The sequence below is a fragment of the Amborella trichopoda genome, chromosome 10 (assembly GCF_054954075.1).
Source record: "Amborella trichopoda isolate Santa Cruz 75 chromosome 10, AtrichopodaSantaCruz75HAP2 v2.0, whole genome shotgun sequence".
NCBI lineage: Eukaryota > Viridiplantae > Streptophyta > Magnoliopsida > Amborellales > Amborellaceae > Amborella > Amborella trichopoda.
In genome coordinates this window covers 27,004,799-27,029,198 of record NC_142345.1, presented here as the reverse complement: position 1 = coordinate 27,029,198, position 24,400 = coordinate 27,004,799, and the positions used below count along the sequence as shown (strand labels likewise).

The following is a 24,400-nucleotide window of genomic DNA, read 5'->3' as shown; positions in this document are numbered from 1 at the left end:
GCTTCTTCAAGAGTAGTCAATATGGAACTCTTACTCAGTAATGCATTGCCTGCTATATATGACAAATGGATGACCATCAAAGGTATATCCTGGTGGTTCAGCCTCATGCCTTACAAAAATCATTTGCATGGAGATATTGGACTTCACTATCAGCTAAGCAAAGTAGATGATGTTGTAGCAAAAACTCAATAAGAGTTTTTTTCCAACCTAGGGAGTATGATGCAAATCGCATATGAGATGTTCAAGAATATGGCTAATTAGAATTTTAATTTATTTTATTTTATTTTTATAGGGGGCATGGATGTAACTTTTATATTTTATTGGTTGAATTGTGATTTAAAGCATGAGGGGTAAAAATGGTAGTTAGTTAGAATTTAATTAGTTGCTATTTTTATAGGTGAGTTGTTTTCTCCTTTTCACACAACGGATCTAGTTATAAGTGCTCCAACATCTTTATGCACATGAAGAATTAATACTTTGCGATAACACAATATAATGAATACAACACTGAAGCTCTATCCCCATACAAATCCCACCATGAAATTGCTGACATCGTGCCCCTGTCAGTTATCGACATTAGGAGGAAGAAAACATCTCTATTGCCAACAAAATCATTCATTTGTTGTCACACATTAGGTCGTTTTGGTTTCATCCAAAATCAACATACCAAGAGCTTTATGGTTACAAGATTACACCTCTCTATCATGATGGGGCTTCACCCTCTTCTCCCTTTCAGGTGTGGGTGTAGACAACCACTCTCGATAGTCATACTTGAGACTCAAAAGAAATGTTAGAAAATGGAGTGGAAGATTCGTCCAGTTCCATCGAACGACAGCCAAGTCTCTCACTCTTTAGCACAACTTGCGATCACCATATAAGGCCACACTTATCTCTCCCAACATAGTATCCATCATCTCATATGCATCGCCCACAACAACCTTGCAGCTATCTACAAACTTTATCATCTTCTATAGTGGCCTTGTGAACAGCAAGACTTTCTTGTTGGTTGTCCAAAAAGTGTTATCCATGATTACTCTGCAAACTTCATCATGCTCAATATCTATTGGGCCTCACTTAAGATTCTCTCAATGTTCACTTAACACGAGGGACATTAAGGAAAACCTCATTTCCATTAACTGCTGCACATGATGTATTGTTATCCGAATCAAGTCGTCTTAGCTTTGATAAGCTCAAGGTTTGAAATAGTCCTGAGTATATACAATCATCTACTATGATTATGAATGCACATGTTATCATTTTCGTCTCCTTGTAAAGAATTCTAACAAAAGAAAAGAAGGATTTATTTCTCTTTTTATCCATAATATCCTTCATAAGAAGGCTTAATGTGTGAGCCAAGCAACCTGACCAGAAAATATGGGGATAACGTTATTGAATCAATATCCCGGGCCCCTTCAATTAGCAACGTTATTAGTTACTGCCTGAACCACATTATATGGTCCAATTTTGTTTATGACACTTTAAGAGAATATCTGTAATATTTTGACTAGTTTTCTTGACGTTTAAGCAATCATAACCATTTACAAACATGGCCCTTCCACCAGACACGGTCATGATGTTAACAAGGGATTCATTTTTTATACTACTCCATCCATCAAAAACAATTGGCACTTCATAAGTTATCTACTCATTCATCGGTGCTTCCAATTTCTGATCAATCCTGCTTCTCTCTATATCAAGCAAAGTGGTCAGAAGCTTCTAATATTTGGGTGGGACATATCCCTTCGAAGCACGAGTTATTGCAGCTAACATTTCATGGAACCTAGGTCCTTTCACAATGTTAAATGGGATGCCATAAGAATAAAAACAACATGCTATAGTGGCATCGACATCCTCTCTTGCATGAACATCAAACATGTCAAGAGTTTGCCCTTCCCCTTTCTAGCAGTATGTGTTTGTGACACTATACTCGATGATTGTAATATTGAAGGGAATAAGGTTAGATCCAACTCAGAGACTCCCTCACTAATTTTCCTTTTCTTACTTGCAAATAACCTATGTGCCTCAGACTTTCCATATTTAAACTCTCCAAATACATATTCTCAAATAAACAATTTAACTAGACAAACATGACTTTCAACCAGTTTCAATGCGTAAAAGTATTGAGATTTTTTTTTTGTATGAAATTATTTCTCAACAAGTATTTTGAATTCTTTAATGCTAATTTACTCATAGTTTATAACACAATGTAACAAACTAGTAGAAACCATATATTATTCAAATTATTATGGCAATTTCTATAAGAAGGTCAATTGCCTTATGGGGTTTTCTAATAAAACATGCCCACTTGGGGATTCGGGTTGACTTAGATGAGTTTTAGCAATGCAAATGTGGCTTTATACACTGCATGAAAGCACAAGAAGGCTATCAAAGATAACAAGAAATCTTAGATGAGAAGGTAGCAATGTGAATGTGACTAAAAAGGAAGTAAATCTAAATTGGGATTGTATACAATGCGACCATTTACATTTTTTGCATTTGTTACAGGTAGGTCACAATTGCTATTAAATATTAGATGTCAAATTGGATGGCATGAGGTGCGTTACAAAGTTTTAGAAATCCATTTTTGAACTTTGAGTCTAGTCATGACACACGCACAACTAGCCAATTTGAAATCAGACAAGAGTTATTGTAACCTACTTGTATTAAAAACAAATGGTTTCCTTGCATATTTACAAACCTCAAATACCACCGAAGATGATTGAATCCAAATCATTTCTTTATGTTTTATCAAGTCCAAAGCATTTCTCGACAAAGGTAATACAAAAGGACCTATTTGGATGCATTATTGTCATTGATAATTCGTTGTTTCAATAAGATTAATCTGGATAATGAATTATTTGTTGTTTGGCAAGGTCCATCATTGTGTTACTTAAGATAAACTTATAGGCAATTAGTTTTATATAAGTTATCCTTTTGAAAATTTGTTCTTATTTTATTTAAATAATTTGTTAGAAATCAAATGTTCTTAGCTAGAAATAGCTAAAGAAAGATGGAAATCACGGAGGAAGTTAACTAACAAAACAATATTGTACATAATATAAAGTACGTACGATACCACTGACGAAATAGTATTACACAAAATATCTTCATCTTAGATAAGCTAATATACTCCAAATAAAATTAACTCCCATCCAAACAATCCCAACTGACAACAAAACCACAAAATTGAATTAAAGGAGTATTCATAGAGCAGTAGAAATGCGTTCACTTGAATGTGTTAGTTGAGCTAAACTCGAAGCAGGCCTGAGACTCCTCAATGAACCCTAATTGGACTTTAATGGAACGGGCAGCTGCTGTGAACCCTAGGTTACACGCTAGGTACGTGAACCAAAAGTAAGGGCTAAGTCTTTGGACCTCCAAAAGTAAGGTTAAAGGGAGCCATATAGACCACAAATGAATTCAGGGTGCGTTGTGTAAACAAGCATAAAGCCACAAAATGCAAAAAGAAATGTGATTTCAAGCCCTTCAACAAGCATTAAAGAGCACACAAATGTATAATGTGCATGAATCTTTAATCAAAAGCAAAGCCCATTGTTTCTTATGACTCAAAATGAGCTCTCTCACACATGTGATGGATGCCCCATGAAGCAAGATGATGATGAAGTTGTTTAATGCTTCATTGTGGTGTAACTCCAGCTTTCCAAAAGTAAGGTTCTTTGTTTGGTACATGATACTTTCAAGGGCTAAATGACTTGGGAGTCAAGAAAAAAACGTATTCTGTTTTTTCGAAAACAAGAAAAAAAGAAAAAGAAAAAGAAAAGAACGTATTCTGTCGATTAATTTTCATCTTTCCCTACAAATGAGCCAAAGAACATAAGCCATCAATTTGACAAAAAAGAAAAATGAAAATAGATCAGACAATAGATGGAGGGAAAAATTAAGAGTCAAAATATCGTGGCGTCGTTTGGTTCAATGAAGGTTGTCATTTAGAGCGAGCTTTCACACATTAGACGGTCCAGTCACGTGAAACTGCTTTTCTACGATTTGGTATCGACAAAACATTTTATGCGATGGTGCTTTTGCCAAACATGGAAAGTTTTTTTTTGGAAAAGAACTTTCCCACAAACCAAACGACACTTTCTTCCTGATTTTCATTTTCTCTTCTCGCGTAGGTGAGCATTGAATTAAGCAATTGAATATTACATTCATGAGTTTCATTATATCAAACAAGTGTCATTTCTTTTTACCATAAAATTGAGTTCAAGGAATGATGATTTTATAATTGGAATACGACTTGTAAACCACACTTCACACTCACTCAAATGGGGCCACTTTTTCTTGGCCGACAGAAAATAATAAAACTTAGGGTCAAAACAAGAAATATTATTAAACGTCCTCAAAGAATCTTAGCTGAAATAGAGCACAGCAAAGTGGGCTTTGGTAGTTAGCAAAAGTTGACTATGATCTTCCAATCTTAGTAGAAGACAGAGACTAAATTGAAGAGAAATATTTGATAGGACTAAAATGAGAGGGAGATGGCGATTGAAGAGAGAGAAAATGCATAGGTGTGAATGGTAAAAGTAGAGAGAGAATGGAAGGTGTGCATTAAGGGTGGAAATGGACCGGGTCGTCTGAGACCCAAGAAACCACAACCCGTGGTGTAAAATCGGGCTGGCGTTGCTTTATTTTTAATTTTATTGTTGCTTTATTTTTGAATTTATTTTTCCTTGTCATGTAGGGCCGGGTCTAGGCCCATGTCTGTTTTGCTCGATAAGAGCTGGGTTGGGCTTGGGGCAGCCCTATAGGGACTGGGGGCCAACGGTGGCCCAGTCCGTTGCCACCATAGTGTGCAATAATTTGTGTACTATATAGAAGAGAAGATAGATCATGTAGCCGACCCCAATTAATTAGAAAAATATTAAAATGACGATGATGATGACGACAAAGGGGGTGAAAGAATGATAGGAATAAAATGATGTGAGGCCCTCAATCCCCACAACGCCGTTCTTCGTTTGTTTTATTTTTTATTATTATTATTATTATTATTTTTCTGGTAAAATAAATTTTTTCTTTTGTTTTATTTTCAAATTTATTTTGCTTTTTTCTATCAAGCCAGGTCTACTCCTAGGCGCATTTTGATAAGTACGAGCCATGTCAGGCCCGGGCCAGCCCTGCAAGGACTAAAGTCTGCAGTCGCCCGGCCCCAGCTCGACCTCTGACCCGGACCGGCCGTTGCCGCCCTCTGTGTAGGGCGAGAGAGAATCATGGGAGTGAAGTGACGGGAGTCCCCTCCGTCCCCACAGCGTTGTCCGCCCGTGGCAGGCAGGAGGTTCGGTCTCAAATCGGTAACTGCCACTTTCACCCGTCAAACAAATATAATTATCTCCCTCTCTCTCAAATCACCACTCCACTCTCTACTCTTGCTCCATCGCTCTATCATTTCTCTTTCTCCACTCTCTCTCTCTACAGTCTACGCCCTCTCTCTGCTGTACGTGCCATTATCATTTTCTCCTCAAAAGCAAACACCCCAATCCATTTCTCTCTCTCTCTCTCCCCGCGAATCAACAGCATCCACTCCCTCTCTCTCTCTTCCCCTTTCTTCTCCGAATCAACATCATCTACTCTCTCTCTAAACAAGTCCGACTCCACTGCCCCATTGCGTATTTCTTCTCTGCAACAACCACTCTCCTCTCTCTCTCTCCTTCATCTACCCATCGATTGCAGAACACCCCTCTTCTCTCTCTGTCTCAAATAAAACATGCCCCATTTCACTCTTTCGGCCTCTCTCCGCTCGCATACCATCCCCGCCCCAGTCTGCTGAGATTGCTCTTCTTCTCTCTTCCCATACCTGTAGACCCGAAGTAGATATCAGAGAGAGCATAAGTGCAAACAGAAACCAGCAAGATAGAGAATGGGATCCAGGATTCCTTCCCATCAGCTGAGCAACGGCCTGTACGTGTCGGGTCGCCCCGAGCAACACAAGGAGAGAGCCCCCACCATGTCCTCCAAGGCCGTGCCCTACACTGGCGGCGATGTCAAGAAGTCGGGGGAGCTCGGCAAAATGTTTGACATCCCTGTCCTTGACAAAGCCCCTGTCCCCCGACCCTCGAATTCCAACCCCAACTCCAATTCGGGCCCCAACCGGACCCCCACTTCTTCAAACCCTAATTCGAGCTCAGGCCCACTTCGCAAGTCCTCAGGCCCTCTGTCCTCCTCTCGACAACACTCTGGATCTCTATCTCTGCAACCTACGGGACTAATTACTAGTGGGCCTATCTCATCAGGCCCCCTTAATGGGCCTCGTAGGCCCAAGTCAGGCCCCATTGAGCCCAATAAGGTTGCCGGGTATGGGGCATCGATCACGAGCCTCGATGCTGGGGATGGGGGTTTGAGGTTTAAGGTTCCTAAGCTGGTGGTTTGGGTTATTGTGGCGGTTTTTATGGTGGCTTTAGTGGTTGGGGTCTTCATGTTGGTAACTGTGAGAAAGCCCATTATATTGTTTGTTGTGGCGGGGTTTTCGGTTCCAGGGATTGTCATGTTGGGGTGGAATTTTGCTTGGAGAAGGAAAGGGTTGATGGGTTTTATTGCAGGATATCCTGATGCAGAGCTTAGAGGTGCAAAGAACGGGCAATATGTGAAGGTTACTGGGGTAATTGCCAATTTTATGTCTAATTTTTTTTTTTCTTCCATTGTGTTGGTTTTTCATCGATTATGTGTCTCTTTTGTTTATGTTCTTGTCAATTTTCTTATTTATTGCCTTTTTACTCGATTTTCCCTGTTTGGTTGAATGATTGCTGGGTAATTGCCAATCTTTCTATGATTGCTTGTTTTTGTAGAATTTATTTGTGAATTAGTATTCATGAATGGAAGTTTAGTCAAATGGTTGTTTAGTTGCTTGTATTTTTTTTAAGAATAAGATGTTTTTTTATTATTTGAATATGTGAATGCCTTGTTTCATGTACAATTCTCCAAATAAATTACCACTACCCGTACGAGTTTGAGTTGAGACAATTCTCATGGGCCTGATGGCTTCCTTACTCATTTTTTTTCAAAATTATTAGGACATAATGGGCCCTAAATTCACAAAATCCATAAAAGACACCTTTCATAGGCAATTACTAATGCGATCCCTCAACTCAACCTTCATCACTCTAATCCCAAAGAAGAAAGGTGTTATCTCCGTGATTGACTACTGGCCAATAAGCCTTTTCAATTTGATTTATAAGTTCATCAGCAAAATCATCCCCAGTAGGCTTAAATTGCTATTAGATCATATCATTAGCCCTAGACAAGGTGCCATTCCACAAAATCAAAGCATTTTTTAATAAGTCTTAATTGCACATGAATTTATTCATGTATTGCAAGAAAACAAAAAAAAGCACCTTTTACATATAAGTAGATGCTTATAAAGCTTTCAACAAAGCCAATTGAGATTTTTTGCTAAATGTAAAAGATAGGGTTTTGGAGAAAAAGTCATTAATTGGATCAAAACGGATATAGCACTACCCAAGTACTGCATTCTCCTCAATGCAACCGCTTCTGGTTACTATAAGAGCAAAAAATGGGCTTAGGCAAGTGATCCCCTATCCCATTTCTCTTGGTCAGAGCTATGAAATATTTTAAGCTAATTGGAAAAGGAATATATAGTAAGAGATTCCAACTACCTTGTATTATTAGAGTTGAGAACACACCTTTCTACCTACTTTATGACAATAATCTTCTCATTTTTGCAACGTTAACACACAATCATGTCAATCCTTGTTGCACACCATCTCCCACTTCCTATCCTACACCAGCCTTGAAAAAAATCCATAAGATGCGAACATACTTCAAGCTGAGTACCATTAAACGAAACCCAAATAAGTCAATATTTTTAAATGCAACTTGTGGTGAACTACCCTATATATGCATAGCTCTCCCATTATGCCAAGGTAGATTATCTCTTAAACATTGCCAGGAAATCATCATGTAAATCAAAGGTTTGAAAATTGAAGCCTTATCATAAGCGGTAAGGCACAACTTGCTCACTTCATGCCATAGATCAACCTGAATCCAGTGATTCTTTGTTTGTATACTACCATCCACTAAAACAAAAACATTAAAGAGACTCCAAAGGAATGAATGAAGACAAAAACATTCAAGCAAATGAAACCTCATTTGTAAACCAACAAAGCACGGGTGAACTTAATATCAAAAGAGGATTAGTGATATTAATTTCATCATCATTAAAGCTTTTTCCCAACTATTTGGACTCGGCTTTCATGGAAAGTTTTGGCAAAGTTTTACATTGGTTGCCTATCTAACACAATCCACCCCCTTTACCCAGGCTTGGGACATGTTAAGGGAAAGTTTAAGGTCCTCACATTCTTAGGCCTAAGGCAAAACGACCTCTGTTTTTTTTTTTTTTGGGGGCGAGTGATAAGAAGGCAAACATTTGTTCATACTTGAAATTTGGATGACATATGAATGCATATACTACAGTGTAACAAGTATTTTCTTTTTCCCGTAGGCAGATCACCTTCTATAAATGCTAGCCTTAGGGGCTTCGTCTTTTGAGCCACATATGAGATCAGCGGTTTTTACCATTATACTCTATAAGCGACGTGCTGTAGTGCGACCTGGTTGTAGTGAAAAATAGGCAAGGGTTCTCGCGATAGTAATTGACCTTGAATAGTTGCGAAAAGGCTTTGATGATGATGATGATGACCTTAGGACATGGTCCCACTATTAGATCATGTCCTTTTTTGGTGGGTTCCACTCTCTCTATCCATCACTGCCCATCATTTCAATCGATTGTGATGACCTAATTTACTATGGTTTGTCCATCATTTGTCGGATATAGTACACCTGTTTGTCTATATCGTTTGTTAGGTGATGGCACATGTTTACTACGAATGTGGTACATAGTCCATGACATGAAATTATGCTGTACAGGTCGTGACATGCGGCAGTATACCTCTTGAAACATCATACCAGAGAATTCCAAGGTGCATATATATTTCCACTGAGTTGTATGAGTATAGAGGATTGGGTGATAAACCAGCAAATTCTCATCATCGCTGCTTTTCATGGGGTTTAATGCACTTGGAGGTTAGTATTTGTTTTCCTTGAATTGGGAAATCAAGTGTGTTTAGCTTATGTCCTTTTTCTTTTGGGATATGTCTTTTCAGGTCATTGTTAAGTTCTAAAGAGGCACATATGGGAACTCTGCTAGGAATTGTCGAGTGGTTGATATTTAGAAAACAAACAAAAGATTTCAAATCTGAACTCTGCATCTTACAAAATAATTTATTAGAAAAAAAATTCGGAGCAATTAGCAATCCTGTGCTAGACTTTTGATACTTCTCATTCAAAGGATCCCTGTCAAACACTTTATAGGATTATTTACGGTATATTTTATTCATTGTCTTCTTTATGTTAGAAGTATATGTGTGAACTGGTATTATGTTTTATACTCCATAGCATGCATACTTACATTCTATCATTCAAGGCCATTCTTGGGTCCCTAGATTGTAATCCCACCTAATGATTTTTGGATATTAAAAACTGTGATTCGGTTTTTGGCATTACTGATCTTATTTTCCAAGAAACCAAAATATTCTGGAAGATCAAATTGTTATTCTTTTGATGGATTGGTGTTATCTTTGTTAATGACAATTTTGGGAAATGTTCCTAGAAGAATCAGCAAGTCCCAAGACAGGGCCTTGGAGCTGTGAATTACGAAAACTTGGTTGACAAATTTCTGAATTAAGTGATAAAGCTTTTACGTTGTTTATAGAAACAGTAATTACGATGTCTAACCTTGTCCTTACAGAATGTTTTCATTCCCCTTCAATATATATTTGCATTATAAGGAAAAGTGCATAACGATTGAAGTTCTGTGTATGTGTGCATGACTAACATACATGCATGTATGTGTGCATGCTTTTGTGTATACGTGCATGCATCCATGGATGGGTAGATGATATATATGTGTGCATATACTTGTGTGTGTGCGGCTGTGCATGCTAGTGGAAAAACCTATAAACTGCTGTAACGTTTTTCATACAATGGAGTGCTACAATCTCACCCATCCAACCTTGATCAGGTGGTTGAGAGCACGTTTGCTCATTGAATTTTAATTTTGTTTTACAATCAAGTTGAAATTTTGGAGCATCCACACTTCCAACATGGACGCACCTGTTAAAGACATTAGAAAATTTGTTTTCAATAAAATAACCAAAATACCACTACAAGTTTGAGGGGTATGTTGGAAGGGTGGACACCCAAAAGTTCACTCTACTATTTACCCCGATACACACTCTCAACCGTCCAATATTGTTGATGGTGTGTAGCTTTCTAATGTGTGTGTGTGTAGGGCATCGTTTGCTACACCACTCTAATGGTGAACTTAGAATTTCCTACCCCGAAAATTTTGACCACAAAACGTCTTTACAAATTTTAAAATTACATTAGTAATAGTTTGATTGAATATTTAAAAAAGGGATATTTGTAATTTTTTATTACTTCTCAAATTCAATGGTGATTCAAAAAGTCGAAGAAATCGTTTTAAATTTGGAATCAACTTTTTGGGGGATTTTGCAATGACTAAACACCTTTGAACAAGCTATAGTGAAAAGTCATTTTTGGATATAAAAGGGCATTTTATGGTAAAAACTTTTGGCTTAGGAAATTCTAAGTTCACTATTAAAGTGGTATATCCTAGAATAGCCCCCATTATATATATATATATATATATATATACACACACACATACACACACACTTGTAGGTATATGGTTTCTATTTTATGTATGTGCTTATACTGGATCTAAAGGGTTTTTAAACCTTTGAGATAAGACACTTCCATTCACACACTTAGAGATTATTTGCGTCAATTTATGAGTCATAATTGTGGTTTTCATATGGTTTCAGTTTGTGTGTAGTATTTTCCATGAACCCAACTTCAAAGTTATTGAATGACCTATGTTTTCAATCCACGGGCCTCATAAAATTTCTTGTCCATCAAAAGAAATGTTATTATCACTTATCCAGAAAACAAAAAAGAGAAAAGGTAAAAAAAAACTTGCAATCTTATATTTGCACTTGAAATAATTGATTTCATGTTACGATTGCAAGCTGTTTTGTTGTGTTCCCTGTCACCAAATCTGGTAAAAACCTTGCCTGAGACATGCAATTGATTTAATCCCCAGGCTATTTTTCTAGGTGTTTTATATATCTCAGGAACATTATTACTAGTATGTTAACATGTTTCATCTTTTTTTAACTATGAAAAATTTAGAATACTTATGTCAACCCTGATATGTTTCACCACTTAATATTTCACTTAATGAAATTATTATTGGATTCTCCTTTAAATATATATGATATCAACTCTGCAAGGATACCATTTTCAGGGTTTTTCTTTTTAGCCCAAAGGGATTGAAGTATCCATCTCTTAGTTATGACAAGTTCTGTTTTCCTCCTTTCTTATTTTATTTATGTCTCTAGCTCTCTCTCACACACAGACATACATACACGCATATGCACATGCATGTTTCAAGAGGACTGTGTCCAGTGAAAGGAGAATGACTCCCAGTATGTTGTTTCTAGAGCAGAATTAAGTATGAGCTAGATGGACTATAAAGTGGCTTGTGGTTGGATTAGTAGCTGTAGGCTGCAATTAGTTGCAGATTAGGATGTAACATGCAACCCAGTCTTCTTTTTTTTAATGTTCAACTGAAAGTATATTTGGAAAAACCAGTTAGGTTTAAGGAATCAAGACCAGGGATATACAAGTAAATAAAAAAAAGGACTTCTATAACTTGAAGCCCCAAGAGCATGGATTGAAGCTTCTGTAATGCACTCAAGGATGGGAGAGAATAAATTAATGTAATTAAATTTCAAAAAAAAGAGGAAAAGATAATATAGTAATGTAGTTGATGACTCCCCATCCATTAAGAGATTTGTCAAAGGCATAATGATATTTTTCTCTATGCAGATAACATCAAGTTTTGAAGTATGTTGTAAAACATAAAATTTGAAAAGAAAGACTGGTGAATTTAGGGTGTTTGCTGGCTTTCAAGTTCAACCTTAGTTGTATCTTTTTCCTTCGGGTTGGTGCTACCACAACCTTATACCACATATGGTAACCATTTCCTACTCCAATTGATGTACTCTTGTTCCCACTTGGTCCTACTGTTATTCAAAGTCTTGTGGACTTCTCGTGGACATAAATATGTCAAGATTTTTTGCCTGCTAGGATTATTTAGTGCAAACTGGCATTCACTCTAGCAGTCTAGCCATTATGAGCAAAATCAAATGCGAATAAAAGATACATGATTCTGATCAAGCTTGCTATAAAAACATGCTTGGCGGTTTATGGTTGTGAACGGGGTATGCTACCTTCATGGATAATCTGTGACAATCTCTTTGCAAATTGCTGAAAGGATTCTGAGGCATATTAAGGGGATAATAAGTGACCGTTTACTTTCCCCAAAGATCTTATGAATAGTTCTGAAGTTATTTGCCTTCTTTGATGTTGATTTGACTTAGGACTTTCTAGAAATCTTAAGTGGATATTGGGTACTATTTCTTGATTGATTGATGTCATGGAGCTGCAAGCACCATTGACACTTTGTCTAATTGGATGCTGAGGTTGAATGTACAGCCATTGCATCCATAGCTGCATAATTTTCTTGGGTTCAATCTCTTCCTGTAGAGTTGGGGATTTCTTTTTGTCAAGCCAAAATCCATCGTGATCATTTGAGTTCTATTATAGTTACCTGGTCCTTCCCTTGGAGCACAGAAAATGAGAATTTGTTATTAGTTTAATCAAGAAATGTTAAAAAATGGAGAAATACTTCCTGAACTTGTAAGTACCAAAGAGCACTTTGCGAACATACTAAGAAAGCTCCCATTAGAGAGCACCTGTACATTGACAATATTGTGTATCTGTTTCGTCTTTGTAATTATGCACTATTGTAGAGATGAATATGCAGTATTATAGGGATATTTTCTCTGCCCCACAATTTTTGACGTTCGGTGTTTTGCTCAATGAAAGCATTATTGATTTTTCCCTTATAAATTTGGATTTACCTTCCTGAAGTGTGAAACATGGAGGGCCGAAGAGGCCCTGGCCCTGGCTGTGGCTGGACCGGGCCAAATACAATCTGAAAGAAAAATAGAGAAAGGAAAAATAGAAAAAGGGTCGGACCTGGCCAAACAAGGCTGGCCCCGTCTTGATGTTGGCCCACATATTGTAGTCCAGACCCTTGTTTTAAGGGCCAAGGCGACTGGGCCAGGCTGGGCTAGGCCCCTCGGCCAATTGCCACCCCTAAACATGTTCTACTCACTGGTTTATCATCAGCAATGTCACTAATTACTTTTTCATCCTCTATTTAACAAATATTTTGTTGTCCTTTAGTAACCCTTGACTAGGCCAACAAATGCATTAGCAGATTCATTTTGCAAAGATGAGACGCGAGCTTCTACTTATTAATTAACAACCACTTTGCCCAGAATGGGTGAAGCGATTTGGATTGTGATGCTCTTTTCGGTTTTAGTTGAAATTGTACGGAGCAGTAAACTGCACTGATCACAATGTTTTTGGTCAGTCTGTAGACATGAGGGTTCGTGGCCATCATTGTGATTGCGTGACATAAAATCTTCTTTCAACAAAAAAAAGGAGGAAAAGAGTAACAATTAGTTGCGTGGATGGCGCCTCAACCCTTCCTCCCCTTGGGGTCAACCCTATGCTCTTCATCCCTTTGCATCGCAATCTTGCTCCTAACTCGGCCTTAAATCTCCAGCCTTCGCCAGTAGGTTCCTTTCACCCGCAAAGACAATGTTCAAGGTACAGAAAAATGGGGTCAAAAATTTTGGAAGGAGATTGACTTGGCCTGCCGGTGTCTGAAGAGTGGCCTCATTTTTTTTCACCTTCGCCTCCGTCACTCCGCCAGGGTCGCACTACAATCTAAACCTCCCCTCTTTAGAGGAGTTTCCTTCTCGCTTGAGGAATGGTCTCCTCTGGTTGGAGCCCTCAAACCCCTGAGAGTCTAGCTCAGAGTGGACAACATTCCCCTCCATAGCTGGCACGCTTCCTCCTTCAAAGTGACCAGATAGAGATGTGGTAATCTTCTCTCGATAAACTGGAAATCGTGCGAGTTTCTCCCTCTTGGTTCCATTCTTCTACTGGTGTAAGTCTTGGACCCTCTCACCATACCGTCTCATATGTGGTTGTCCATTAATGACACCTTCTATCAAGTTGCCACGTCCCAGTCTTCTGCTGCTTTGTCATCCCCTTGCCTAGCCCAAAAGGTGCATGATTCGTCACTGCCTATGGACCATGAAGGGCTATACAAAAAGGGCAAGACATGTCGCTCATCCAATCGTAGGCATGCCCTTGCGGACCATGCTCCTTGTCACCGGCCTACATCTGCGGACCATGCTCCTTAGTACACTGGACCTCACCCTCCGACTGCACCTACCCCATCACTTGAGGTTCTTATGCAGCGTCCCAAGGAGACTCCCACAATTGACATCAGCCCCTCTGACCTCGCACCGCCTGATCTCTCTCCCCTGATCCTTTTGTCCCCCTCATCTTCGCCCTTAGTACGCCACGTCTCCTCCTCTCCTCCCACCCCTCACCACGTGACCCCCTCCCCCACCAATCACTCTGCACCTCCCTTCATCCCTACTTAACACGCATCCTCTCCACTTTTTCCCCATCCACATGTCGACAACTGTTGCCCTCTCCCTACCTTCTCCCATCACTATCTCCTCTCCTCGGCCATCTTAGTACCCCCCGCCTCTCATCGACTTCTCACTGGCACACCTCCCCCCTCTAGACCTATAGGTCTCCCATTCCTTCCACCTTGACACCCCCATCATTACCCCCTTCCCCTGAAGCCTCCCCCTCCACGTCACTCCTTCATCGCCGCCATTCCCCATCAATTGTGTACCCCCATCATCATCTTCCCTTCCCGAGGTCTCCCACCTTGAACCCCATGCCTCCTCCCCAGGTACTCATGGGTGTCCCTCCTCATCCCCATCTCCGCCTTCTCTCAACTCCCCCTCTTCTCTCCCCCCTCTTTTCCTCGACGGAGGCTTCTGCGGGTTTCTCTCTACTTCCGACCTCGACGGATTCTCTGCTGGACTCCTCCACATCCAACTCCTTAACAACTTCCCCAATGGCACCTCGCTTACGCTTGAGACGCAGGTCTGCTGCCCGTCGTCGATCCTCGTCCTTGTCCTCCCTGCTTTCTCACTCCTCCCACACTCCCCCTCCTCCAGCTTACCCTTTTGTTCCACATCTCTCCACCTTCGCTGATCACCCCGCCTACTCTCTGGTGCCTCTCTCTCTTCCACAGTGCCCCTAGCCCGACCCTTTCCCTCTTCCCCTCCTACAGTTTAATCCTTTGGTCCACTTCCTCCTAACCTCAACCCTCAACCCCCTTTTTTCCCCTACCAAATGTCAGGTTCCTTCTTCCTTCATCCTCACCCCCACTCACTTTTCAACATCCAAACTTGCATGTGCCTCTCCCCTTTCCTTTATCTATCAACCCTCCACCTCTTGCCATCATTCTCGCCCCTCCCATGTCTAGCTCTTCCCCCTCTTCCTATGTCATTCTGCCTGCCCTTGTTACGTCTCCCCTCTTCTCTCTTTTCCCTTCCCTCCTACCTCCCCCCATCTATCTTCCCCCCCAATCTCTCTACCTTTTTAGAGCCTTTGCATGCTTCAACCCCCACCCCCTTCTTTGAAGGCCACTGCCTTTCCTCTGCCGGTCTTTTGGAGACTCTCAAGAATGTTGAAGCCCCTACACTATCTTGCATATAGGAGTAGCTTATGCTTTCAGACACAACTTCCTCATCCTTGACTCCCTTGCCTCAGTCGGTGGAATCTAGCTTCGTGTTCGATTTGGACAAGGCAAAAGGAGACATCAACTAGGTTACGTGTCGTCCGCTTCAAGTTTGACAGGTCAAAGGAGGACGTTGAGGTTTTTTTCCATTCCAATGCTTAAACCAAATTCAGAATAAGTAAGAAAGGGACCAGAGAGCTATCCATTGGCTTTCCAACAGTGCGTTCAATCTCTCTTTGAGGGCTCGTTTCGCTTGCCTTGAAGCGTAGAAAGCGTAACTAATGAATCAAGGAAAAAAAGAGTTCCAATCTAGCCGGTGGTATCATCTATGACCATGCCCCCCCCCCTCTAGTGGTGCTCCATCGTCCATGGCCGCCAATTCTCAAGCCTTGCTTAGATGTTCTACTAAACGCTCCCTCTCTTCTGTATCAAGAAACTTCTTGTCTGGAAAATCCGCCTCAGGTCCTCTTTCAAAACTAACTCGATCCACTCATTTTGCTCAAAAGTATTCTCCCTCTCTTTTGGCCCTAATTGAGACCAAGCTCACCGCACCTATCCTAGCTCAAATACCACAAGTTTGAGGCTGCAGGCCTTGTTAGTGGGTGGCCCTCGAGGCAACTGGTGCTTCTGTAGGCATTTGGATCTTCTAGGACGCCTCTTCTCGCTCTCTCATTTCTTCTCAAGTAGCTGCCTTTTCCATCACCGTCTCTCTGTCTCGAAATTCAGACAGCCTTCCTATGAAGTTCATTGCCGTATACTGGCCTAGTTCTGACTTAGCCAGGAGACTGTCATGGTAAGAACTTGACAACCTTGCTCTTAGCCACCCTACCAAGTGGTGTTTAAGAGGAGATTTCAACGTGACCAAATGGTCATATGAGAGAAGTTTCAGTTCCAGAGTATTTCCAGCATGCTCGATTTTACAAATTTCATTGCCCCCACGAACTTATGGACATCCCTCTCCTAGGGTCTATGTACACTTGGTCCAACCGTTCTACATCCTCCCCCTCTAAGCTTGATCGCTTTCTCTATGGCCTTGAGTGGGACTCTTCCTTCTTCGGTACCCACTCCCTCGCTCTTCCTAAAACTACTTTTGACCACAAACCCCTTTTTCTTGATACCGTATTTATCTTTGGTGGTCCCAAATTGTTCCAGTTTGAACGAGCATGGCTCTACAAACTAGGCTTATCTACTCTCCTACCGGTTTGGTGGGCCTCATTCTCTCCCTTGGTCCAAGGCTGGTCCGGTTATAGGTTTCAGAAGAAACTCCAACTCCTCAAAGTAGCCCTCAAGAACTAGAGCCGGTGTCTCGATGGAAATTTCCAGGCCTAGAATCAATCCCTTCTTGACTTCATTTCTGACCTAGATCATATAGAAGAGACTCGGCCCCTTTCTAGAAATGAGTCCCTCCTTCGATCCTAATAAAAATGTGATTATCATAATACACTCAGGACGGAGGAGATCTTTTCGGCTCAATGGTCCAGGGTGAAATGGCTTAAGCGTGGGGACTTGAACATTGCCTTTTTTCACCGTATTGCCAATTGCAGGAGAAGGGATAACTCCATCACTCAAATTCAATCTCAGAGCATCATCTTTGATCAGCCTCCTCTCATTGAGAGGGCTATCCTAGACTACTTCCAATATGTTTTCATGGCCGCAGCCCGGCCCACCCCCACCATGTTCGACCTCTTTTTCCTTTCCATTTCCCCTGTACAAGCATTCTGGTGGGAACGCCTGTTTTCAAAGCTCGAAATTGTTTATGCTGTCAAGGACTTCGGCCAAGACCGAGCACCAGGCCTGGATGGGTTCCTTGTGGTTCTCTTCAAGACTTTTTGAGGGACCCTTCGGCCTGACATTCTCTCTTTCTTTGCTGAATTTCACGATAGAGAAGTCATCTACAAAGGTAAGAATTCCAGTTTTATTGCTCTCATTTCCAATGTGGAAGGGGTTGAGAACTCAAAGACTTTAGACCTATAAGCTTGATCAACAACTTCTACACAATCCTAGCAAAGGTCCTGGCCTCTAAGCTCAAGGTAGTGCTAAGTGATGTAATCTCTCCTAATCAGAGTGCCTTTGTCAAAGATCACCAGATCTTGGACAGAGCATTGGTAGCTCACGAATGCATCCCACTCAACACAAAACCCCGGGACTGGTCATTAAATTGAATTGGGAAAAGGCATATGACCACGTTGATTGGGACCTCCTTGGCAAGGCTAAGCGTTGAATGGGCTTAGGCTCACATTCGAGGAAGTGGATTTGGCATCTGCCAACCTCAAGTTATTGGTCCTCATAAATGTCTCTCCCCGAGGTTTCTTTGCCTCCTATAGAGGCCTCAGGTAGGGCGACCCCTCTCTCCATTTCTTTTTCCATTGTGGGGGAAGTGTTCATTAGATTAATCTCTAGATCGTATCAATTTGGCTTGGTGGACAGCTTCCAAATAGAAAGAAATGACCCCTTGGTCTCCCACCTACAATACGCAGACGACGCTCTACTTTTCTGCAATGCCTCCTCACAACAATTGGACAGCCTACTCCTCTTCCTAAGTGCTTCCACTTTGCCACAGGTTTGAAGGTCAATATGACCAAATCCAAAATGACCGGGATAGCCTTAGACCCTGTCAACTTAGGCTTTCGTAGACCGATGGGGATGTGGGATAGATTCCCTCTCTTCTACTTACCTCGGCCTGCCCCTTTGCCCTGGGAAAACGTAAGAAGAGCCTCTGGAGCTATATCATTGACAGATTCGAGCATAAACTAGCCACATGGAAGGGTCAATACCTCTCCCTGGCAGGGAGGATTATTCTCATCAAGGCCACCCTCTCGAATGTCCCTATTTATCAGATGTTCCTATTCCACATGCCTGCTTCCATGTCACAACGTCTCGAGCTCTTAATGCACAACGTTTTATGGTCTGGGGATGGGGATTGTACAAAATATCATCTCATTTCTTGGACCTCGGTCTGCAATCCTAAATTGCAAGGGGGCTTGGGTATCCGTTGCTTCAAAAGGAACAACTTGGCCCTTTTGGCCAAATGGTGGTGGCAGCCAGCAACCCAAGGAGGACAACTTTGGCACGAGATTCTTAGACACAAGTACCGCCTCCATTCTTCCTCCTGGTCCCTTCCTGATAGGGTGTCCTCCTCTTCGGGAATTTGGAAATCAATGCTCCGATGCATACATCTCTTCAAATTCTTATTCGTTTTCATCCTAGGGACGGGACCTCAGTAAAGTTTTGGACTGACTTTTGGTTAGGTTACCTCCCTTTCTCCCAACGGTTAACCTTTTCCACCAAGCCAGGAACCCAAATACTTGGGTGGCAGACCTTTTGGTGCCAGCTGGAAACTCCCGGCCTTGGAACCCAGATTTTGGCAGGCAACTATGCGAGGAAGAGGTGCTGGCATTCTTGGAACTGTCCTCCCTTTTGCACTCCTCTACCTATTTCCTGTTGGTGAGGACCATATCATCTGGTCTCTGGCCCCATTTGGGACCTTCTCTGTCTCCTCCTCCTTCCATCAGCTCCCTACCCCTCGCCTTTCCATCATTGCTAAAGCCTGGACTCCGTTCATTTCCCCAAGAATCCAGGTGTTCTCCTGGGAGGCTTTATGGGAAAGGGCCCTAACGGTTTACCAACTACAAAGAAGAGGCATGCAGATTCCAAATCGCTGCATAATGTGTTTGTCAGAGGAGGAAACAAACTCTCATATTTTCATTCATTGCAGCTTTGCAGGGCAACTTTGGGAGGATCTGCTTCAAATGTTTGGCTGGTCTTGGGTGACACCTGGATCTATCCCTGAACTCTTCCAACAATTGCTTTTTGTACCTTGTAGCGGCCACCTTGTGAGCAATTTGGAAATAACATAACAGCCGTGTCTTCTGTGGGCTGCACTCCCAGCGACACACCCTTAAGGAGTCCATTATTTCCATGGTAATTTTCTGGGCCACCAATCACAACCATTTCAAGCTCTTGTTTGCCTCTGACTTCCACCTCAATTGCGTCTCCATCCTTCATCTTACACCTAGACCTGTACTCTGCTCCTCTCTTTGGAGACCTCCGGATATTGGCCAAACCAAACTTAACTTCAATGGGTCCTTGGGCAACACCGGACCGGCTGGCATCGGGGGCATTTTCAGGAGCCACACTAGAGTTTCTCTCCTCTCCTTTGCCTTCCCAATTGGCCATGTGAATTCCTCGACAGGGGAAGCTCGTGCCCTTTTGGAAAGCCTAAAACAATTCTACCCATCATGGAGCAATGTTCTGGTTGTAGAGGGTGACTCAAGAAATATCATCTTTAGGGCCTCATGTGAGGCTGGCCTACCTTGGAGACTCTTGCTAGTTTTTGACGAGATATTCGATATTTGCAGGCATATGCAGGTCTTATGGAGGCATACGTGGGGAGAGGCCAATCAAGTGGCCGATGCACTGGCTAAGGAATGTGCATCTATGGCGATGCCTTAACCTTCTTGGACTTGCTGACTCGGTTATCTGCTTTTATACTTTTGTAAACTGTACACATGCTTGTATAGCATTTTTTGACCTTCGCCACATTCTCTGTGGCTGTATAGCTCTCCCATTGTTTGGGTAGCTATTTTTTTGTACTCTGTAATCTCTTCCCCCTTAATACAAAGTTAATATTTCAGGGGAAAAAAAAAAAAAAAGTTATGAAGATAGTGACTTGAAAGTTTTAGATATCTCTATATGATCTCCAAGACATTGTGAAGACTCCATGGAGAGGAGACGCCCTACCAGAAATATCTTTTTGGGTTAGTTGTGCTACTAGTTATTGATCATATTGAAAAGTTCTTCTCCACGAGTAGAGGGCCTTAGGCTCATAATGATGTTTCTTTGAGGAAGTTAACTTGTATTGATATTAAGAGTTACAAAGGTATGCCCCCAGGGGGGTGCGCTATACAAACAATCAATGTAGGCCACCAAGCAAAAAATATGGGCTAAAGACAATAAAAAGGCATGCGTGTGCACCAAAGTTTACAAAATGAGGACTGCATCCCAATACAGCAGTGGAGGATAATCAGATGATTGGGATTCCTTTAAGGGTTAAGAGCTGCTCCTGATCTTGCAAGATTATCGGCTTTGGAGTTAGCTTCCCTCCAAATGTGATACCAAGAAACATTGAGATTACTGCAAAGGCTGTGGATTTGATCAAAGATGTGAAGGAGCCTCCACGGACAGGCTGATGAGTTTTTTGCCCATGAGATAACACTCCTTGAATCTCCTTCGATAATCAAATTTGGACCCCAATCGATGTTGAACGGCCTGATGCCCTCTAGAAGAGCAAGAGATTCAGAAGTGGTGGAGTTGGGTCGGCTATGCCAATTGGGGATGAATAGGAGGAGAGGAGTTCACCTAAAAAATTCCTGAAAATTCCTCCTATGCCCGCCTGGCCTGGGTTGCTGAGCGAACTGCCATTAATTTGGATTGTCCGATCTCGGGCAGCCTCCAAAGAGATTCCCAAGAAATGCTGGATGGCCTCAGGTGAAGCATCTCATTCCATTTGTGAAAAAAAGTGGCGAAACTGAAATGTCTGAAAATGCCGAGGTTAGAGGCCCAGAACACAACAAGGGAAAGGATGCGGTTGCGCATGTCATTCACGCTGGAACTGGTCCCGCGGAAGATGCAGTTATTTCTCTCCATCCAGATGACCCACAGGGTAGCTGCCTTTGAAGTTTCCAAAGGAGGATCCTTGAGGTAGGCCAAGGATTGGGAACAATGGAGGTGAAGATGTGGAGTACCGAGCGAGGGGTGACCCACCTCAAATGGAAGAGCCTAAGAATGGATGCCCACAGTTCGTGTGCTAGAGCACAATGGAGGAGTAGGTGATCATTGGTTTCCTTGTCCTCCCGGAACATAATACATCTGTTGGGGAGGCAGGATGCCTCTTCGCTGGAGTTGGTTAACAGTAAGGGCCTGCGGGCTATGGCCAGCCAAGAGAAAACTTGTATCTCGGGGGGGATGAAAGAGAGCCAAGCTTTGGAGAAAGCAGGTTGGGCTCCAACAGGAAGGGGGGGGCGTCAAAGCCAACAGGGTAATGTAGAACGAGGTTACTGAAAAAAGGCCACTGGCTGTAGGGCACCACATTATACAGTCATTGCCCGAGGAGGGTAAGGGGGAGGAGTGAATTAGGGTGGAAAGGGATAAGAACTCTGAGATTTCTTCCTCCCTCAATAGTCTTCTGAACAGTGGATTCTAGGATCTGGAGGAGCCTGTGCTTTCAAAATGGTATGTGACAAGAGCCTGAGGGTTCCTGGCTAAGACAAAAGGCTAGGGAAGAGGGTTTCCAAGGGTGAGTGACCAATCCAACTGTCAAACTAGAGCCGAATTCGATGCCCTTCCCTCAAGTAGAATCGAATGTTGGCACAGAAAATACAGTGACACCTGATAACTGATGAGATGAGACAATGGCTCGCATGGGGTTCCGAGATAGATGGCGTACTTGGATGGGACGGTGTTACTCCCACTCTAATCTTTCAATCCTCATAAATGGGACTCCCAAAGGCTATTTTCCCTCATCGAGAGGCCTACGCCAAGGGGACCCTCTGTCCCCTTTTCTCTTCGCTATCTCGGTAGAGGTTTCAGCCATTCACTAGATTGTCTCTACCAAGCTGGTCTTCTTTCAGGCTTCAAGTCTTCTCGTCGAGGGCCTACTGTGTCACATCTGCAATACGCAGATTTTTAAATGCCTCCTCTTTCAAAGTCGAAAACCTCAGAATTTACGTCAAATGTTTCCAATTTGCCACTGGGTTCAAGGTTAATATGGAGAAATCGAAAATGATGGGTATAGCTATCACCACCACCCAAACCAGGGAGCTCATCCCAAACTGGGCATGTCAAGTAGAAGACCTCCCTACTTCCTACTTGGGTCTTCCCCTTGGTCTCAAAAAACCAAAAAAGCGACTTTGGTCGAAAGTGTTTGATAAGGTCGACAGAAGGTTGGCTGGTTGGAAAGGGAGATACTTGTCACAAGCAGGAAGAACCACCTTTATCAAGGCTACTTTCGCCAATGCACATGTGTACATGATGACCCTCTTTCAAATACTGGTTTCTGTGGTAAAACGTCTTGACCAGCTCATGAGGAACTTCCTCTGGTCAGGACAGGCGGAGAAAACCAAATTCCACCTTATTTCTTGGGAAAAGGTATGCCTCCCTAAACACCAGGGCGGGCTGGGGATTAGAAACTTAAGAAAACAAAATCTTGTCCTCTTAGGGAAATGGTGGTGGCGCTTGGCCATCCAACCCGACTCACTTTGGGCCTAGGTGTTGCGACACCAGTATAATATTCCAGACCACTCTTGGATACCAGAGAAAAAACCTTGGTCTAATGCTTCAAGGGTTTGGAGGTCCTTTATTGCCACCCTGGAACTCTTCAGGAAGTTTATCAGATTCTACCCAAGAGAAGGAAGTAAAGTGTGATTTTGGACCGACCTATGGATAGGCTATACCCTGTTGAGGGACTCCTATCCCTCTCTGTTCTCTATTACTTTGAATAGAGAGGCTACAGTACAGGAGTAGTTAAGAATGGATGGAGTAAGAAGAGTTTGGCATCCAACTTTCAGAAGGAATCTTTCTGAGGGCAAATATAATGAATTCCTTTCTCTCCTCACAACGCTTCACAAGACTTTTATTCCCATCTTGGGTAGAGATAATCTGGTATGGTCCCCTGCTCCTAAAGGGGAGTTCGCAATCGCTTCTTTCTATAAAAAACTAATCCAAGCACCTACCTTCCCCCTCAACCCAACTTCAATTCTATCACAGGTCTGGCAGTCTATTGCCCCCCCAAAGGTGCAAACTTTTAACTGGATAGCAGGTTCTAACAGGGTTCTTACTGTGGATCAACTTCAAAATAAAGGAATCCCTATTCCCAATAGGTGCATGTTCTTGAGTCGAGAGGAATTGAACAATCACCTGTTCCTTCATTGTAACGCGACCCATGATCTATGGTGCCTAGTGTTGCAACTATTTGGGGTCCTTTGGGTAATACCTCCAACCGTTAAAGACCTTATCGGCTTGAACTTGGCATCACACTGGCCGAAGGCAGGCAGGATCCTATGGAAAGCCACGGTGGCAGCAACATTTGGACTATCTGGAAAGAATGAAATGCCTGAATATTTCGAGGACAGGTCCACCTAGCCCCCTTTCTCTTCCATAAAGTTACGTCCTTAGTAACATTTTGGGCTTCAAACCACCATTTTTTCAAGGTATCCCTGCAGACTCCTTTTTACCGCAGTGGGAGCATATCCTACTTCACAAACCAAAGAAAAATAAAGTTTCAAAGGCCTGGGAACCTCCTCCTCAAGGAGCAATCAAATTAAATTTTGACGGTTGCTTTTTGGGAAACCCAGGCCATGCAGGGGCAGATGGAGTTTTCAGGGATCACCACCAAAATGTATTATTTTCCTTCTCTGAATATCTCGGCATCCAAGACTCTCAGTTTGTCGAATCAATGGCTCTACTTAGAGGCATACAAAACTTTGACCGTTCTTGGGGATAGTTACTGTTAGTGGAGGGAGACACTAAAAACATTATTGCTTGGGCTTCAAGGAAAGCTACTCCCCCCTAGTATCTTGTGTCTATTTATGACGAGATTGAGCA

The 24,400-nt window shown here is 42.1% G+C and overlaps 1 protein-coding gene across 2 annotated transcripts in view; it reads left to right on the top strand.

The window, feature by feature from the left end:
- Positions 1 to 5,373: 5,373 nt before the first annotated feature.
- The window catches only part of LOC18424886 (protein SHOU4-like), a 33,584-nt gene continuing 14,557 nt past the window's right edge, over positions 5,374 to 24,400 (top strand). Inside the window, exons 1-2 of one of the 2 annotated variants that reach the window (XM_006829458.4) lie at positions 5,374 to 6,610; positions 8,896 to 9,051. In XM_006829458.4, coding sequence (XP_006829521.1) covers positions 5,873 to 6,610; positions 8,896 to 9,051 — 894 coding nt within the window. In that variant the 5' untranslated portion in view covers positions 5,374 to 5,872. The remainder of the gene's footprint in view (positions 6,611 to 8,895; positions 9,052 to 24,400) is intronic. The other variant, XM_020661786.2, reaches the window with a different exon arrangement.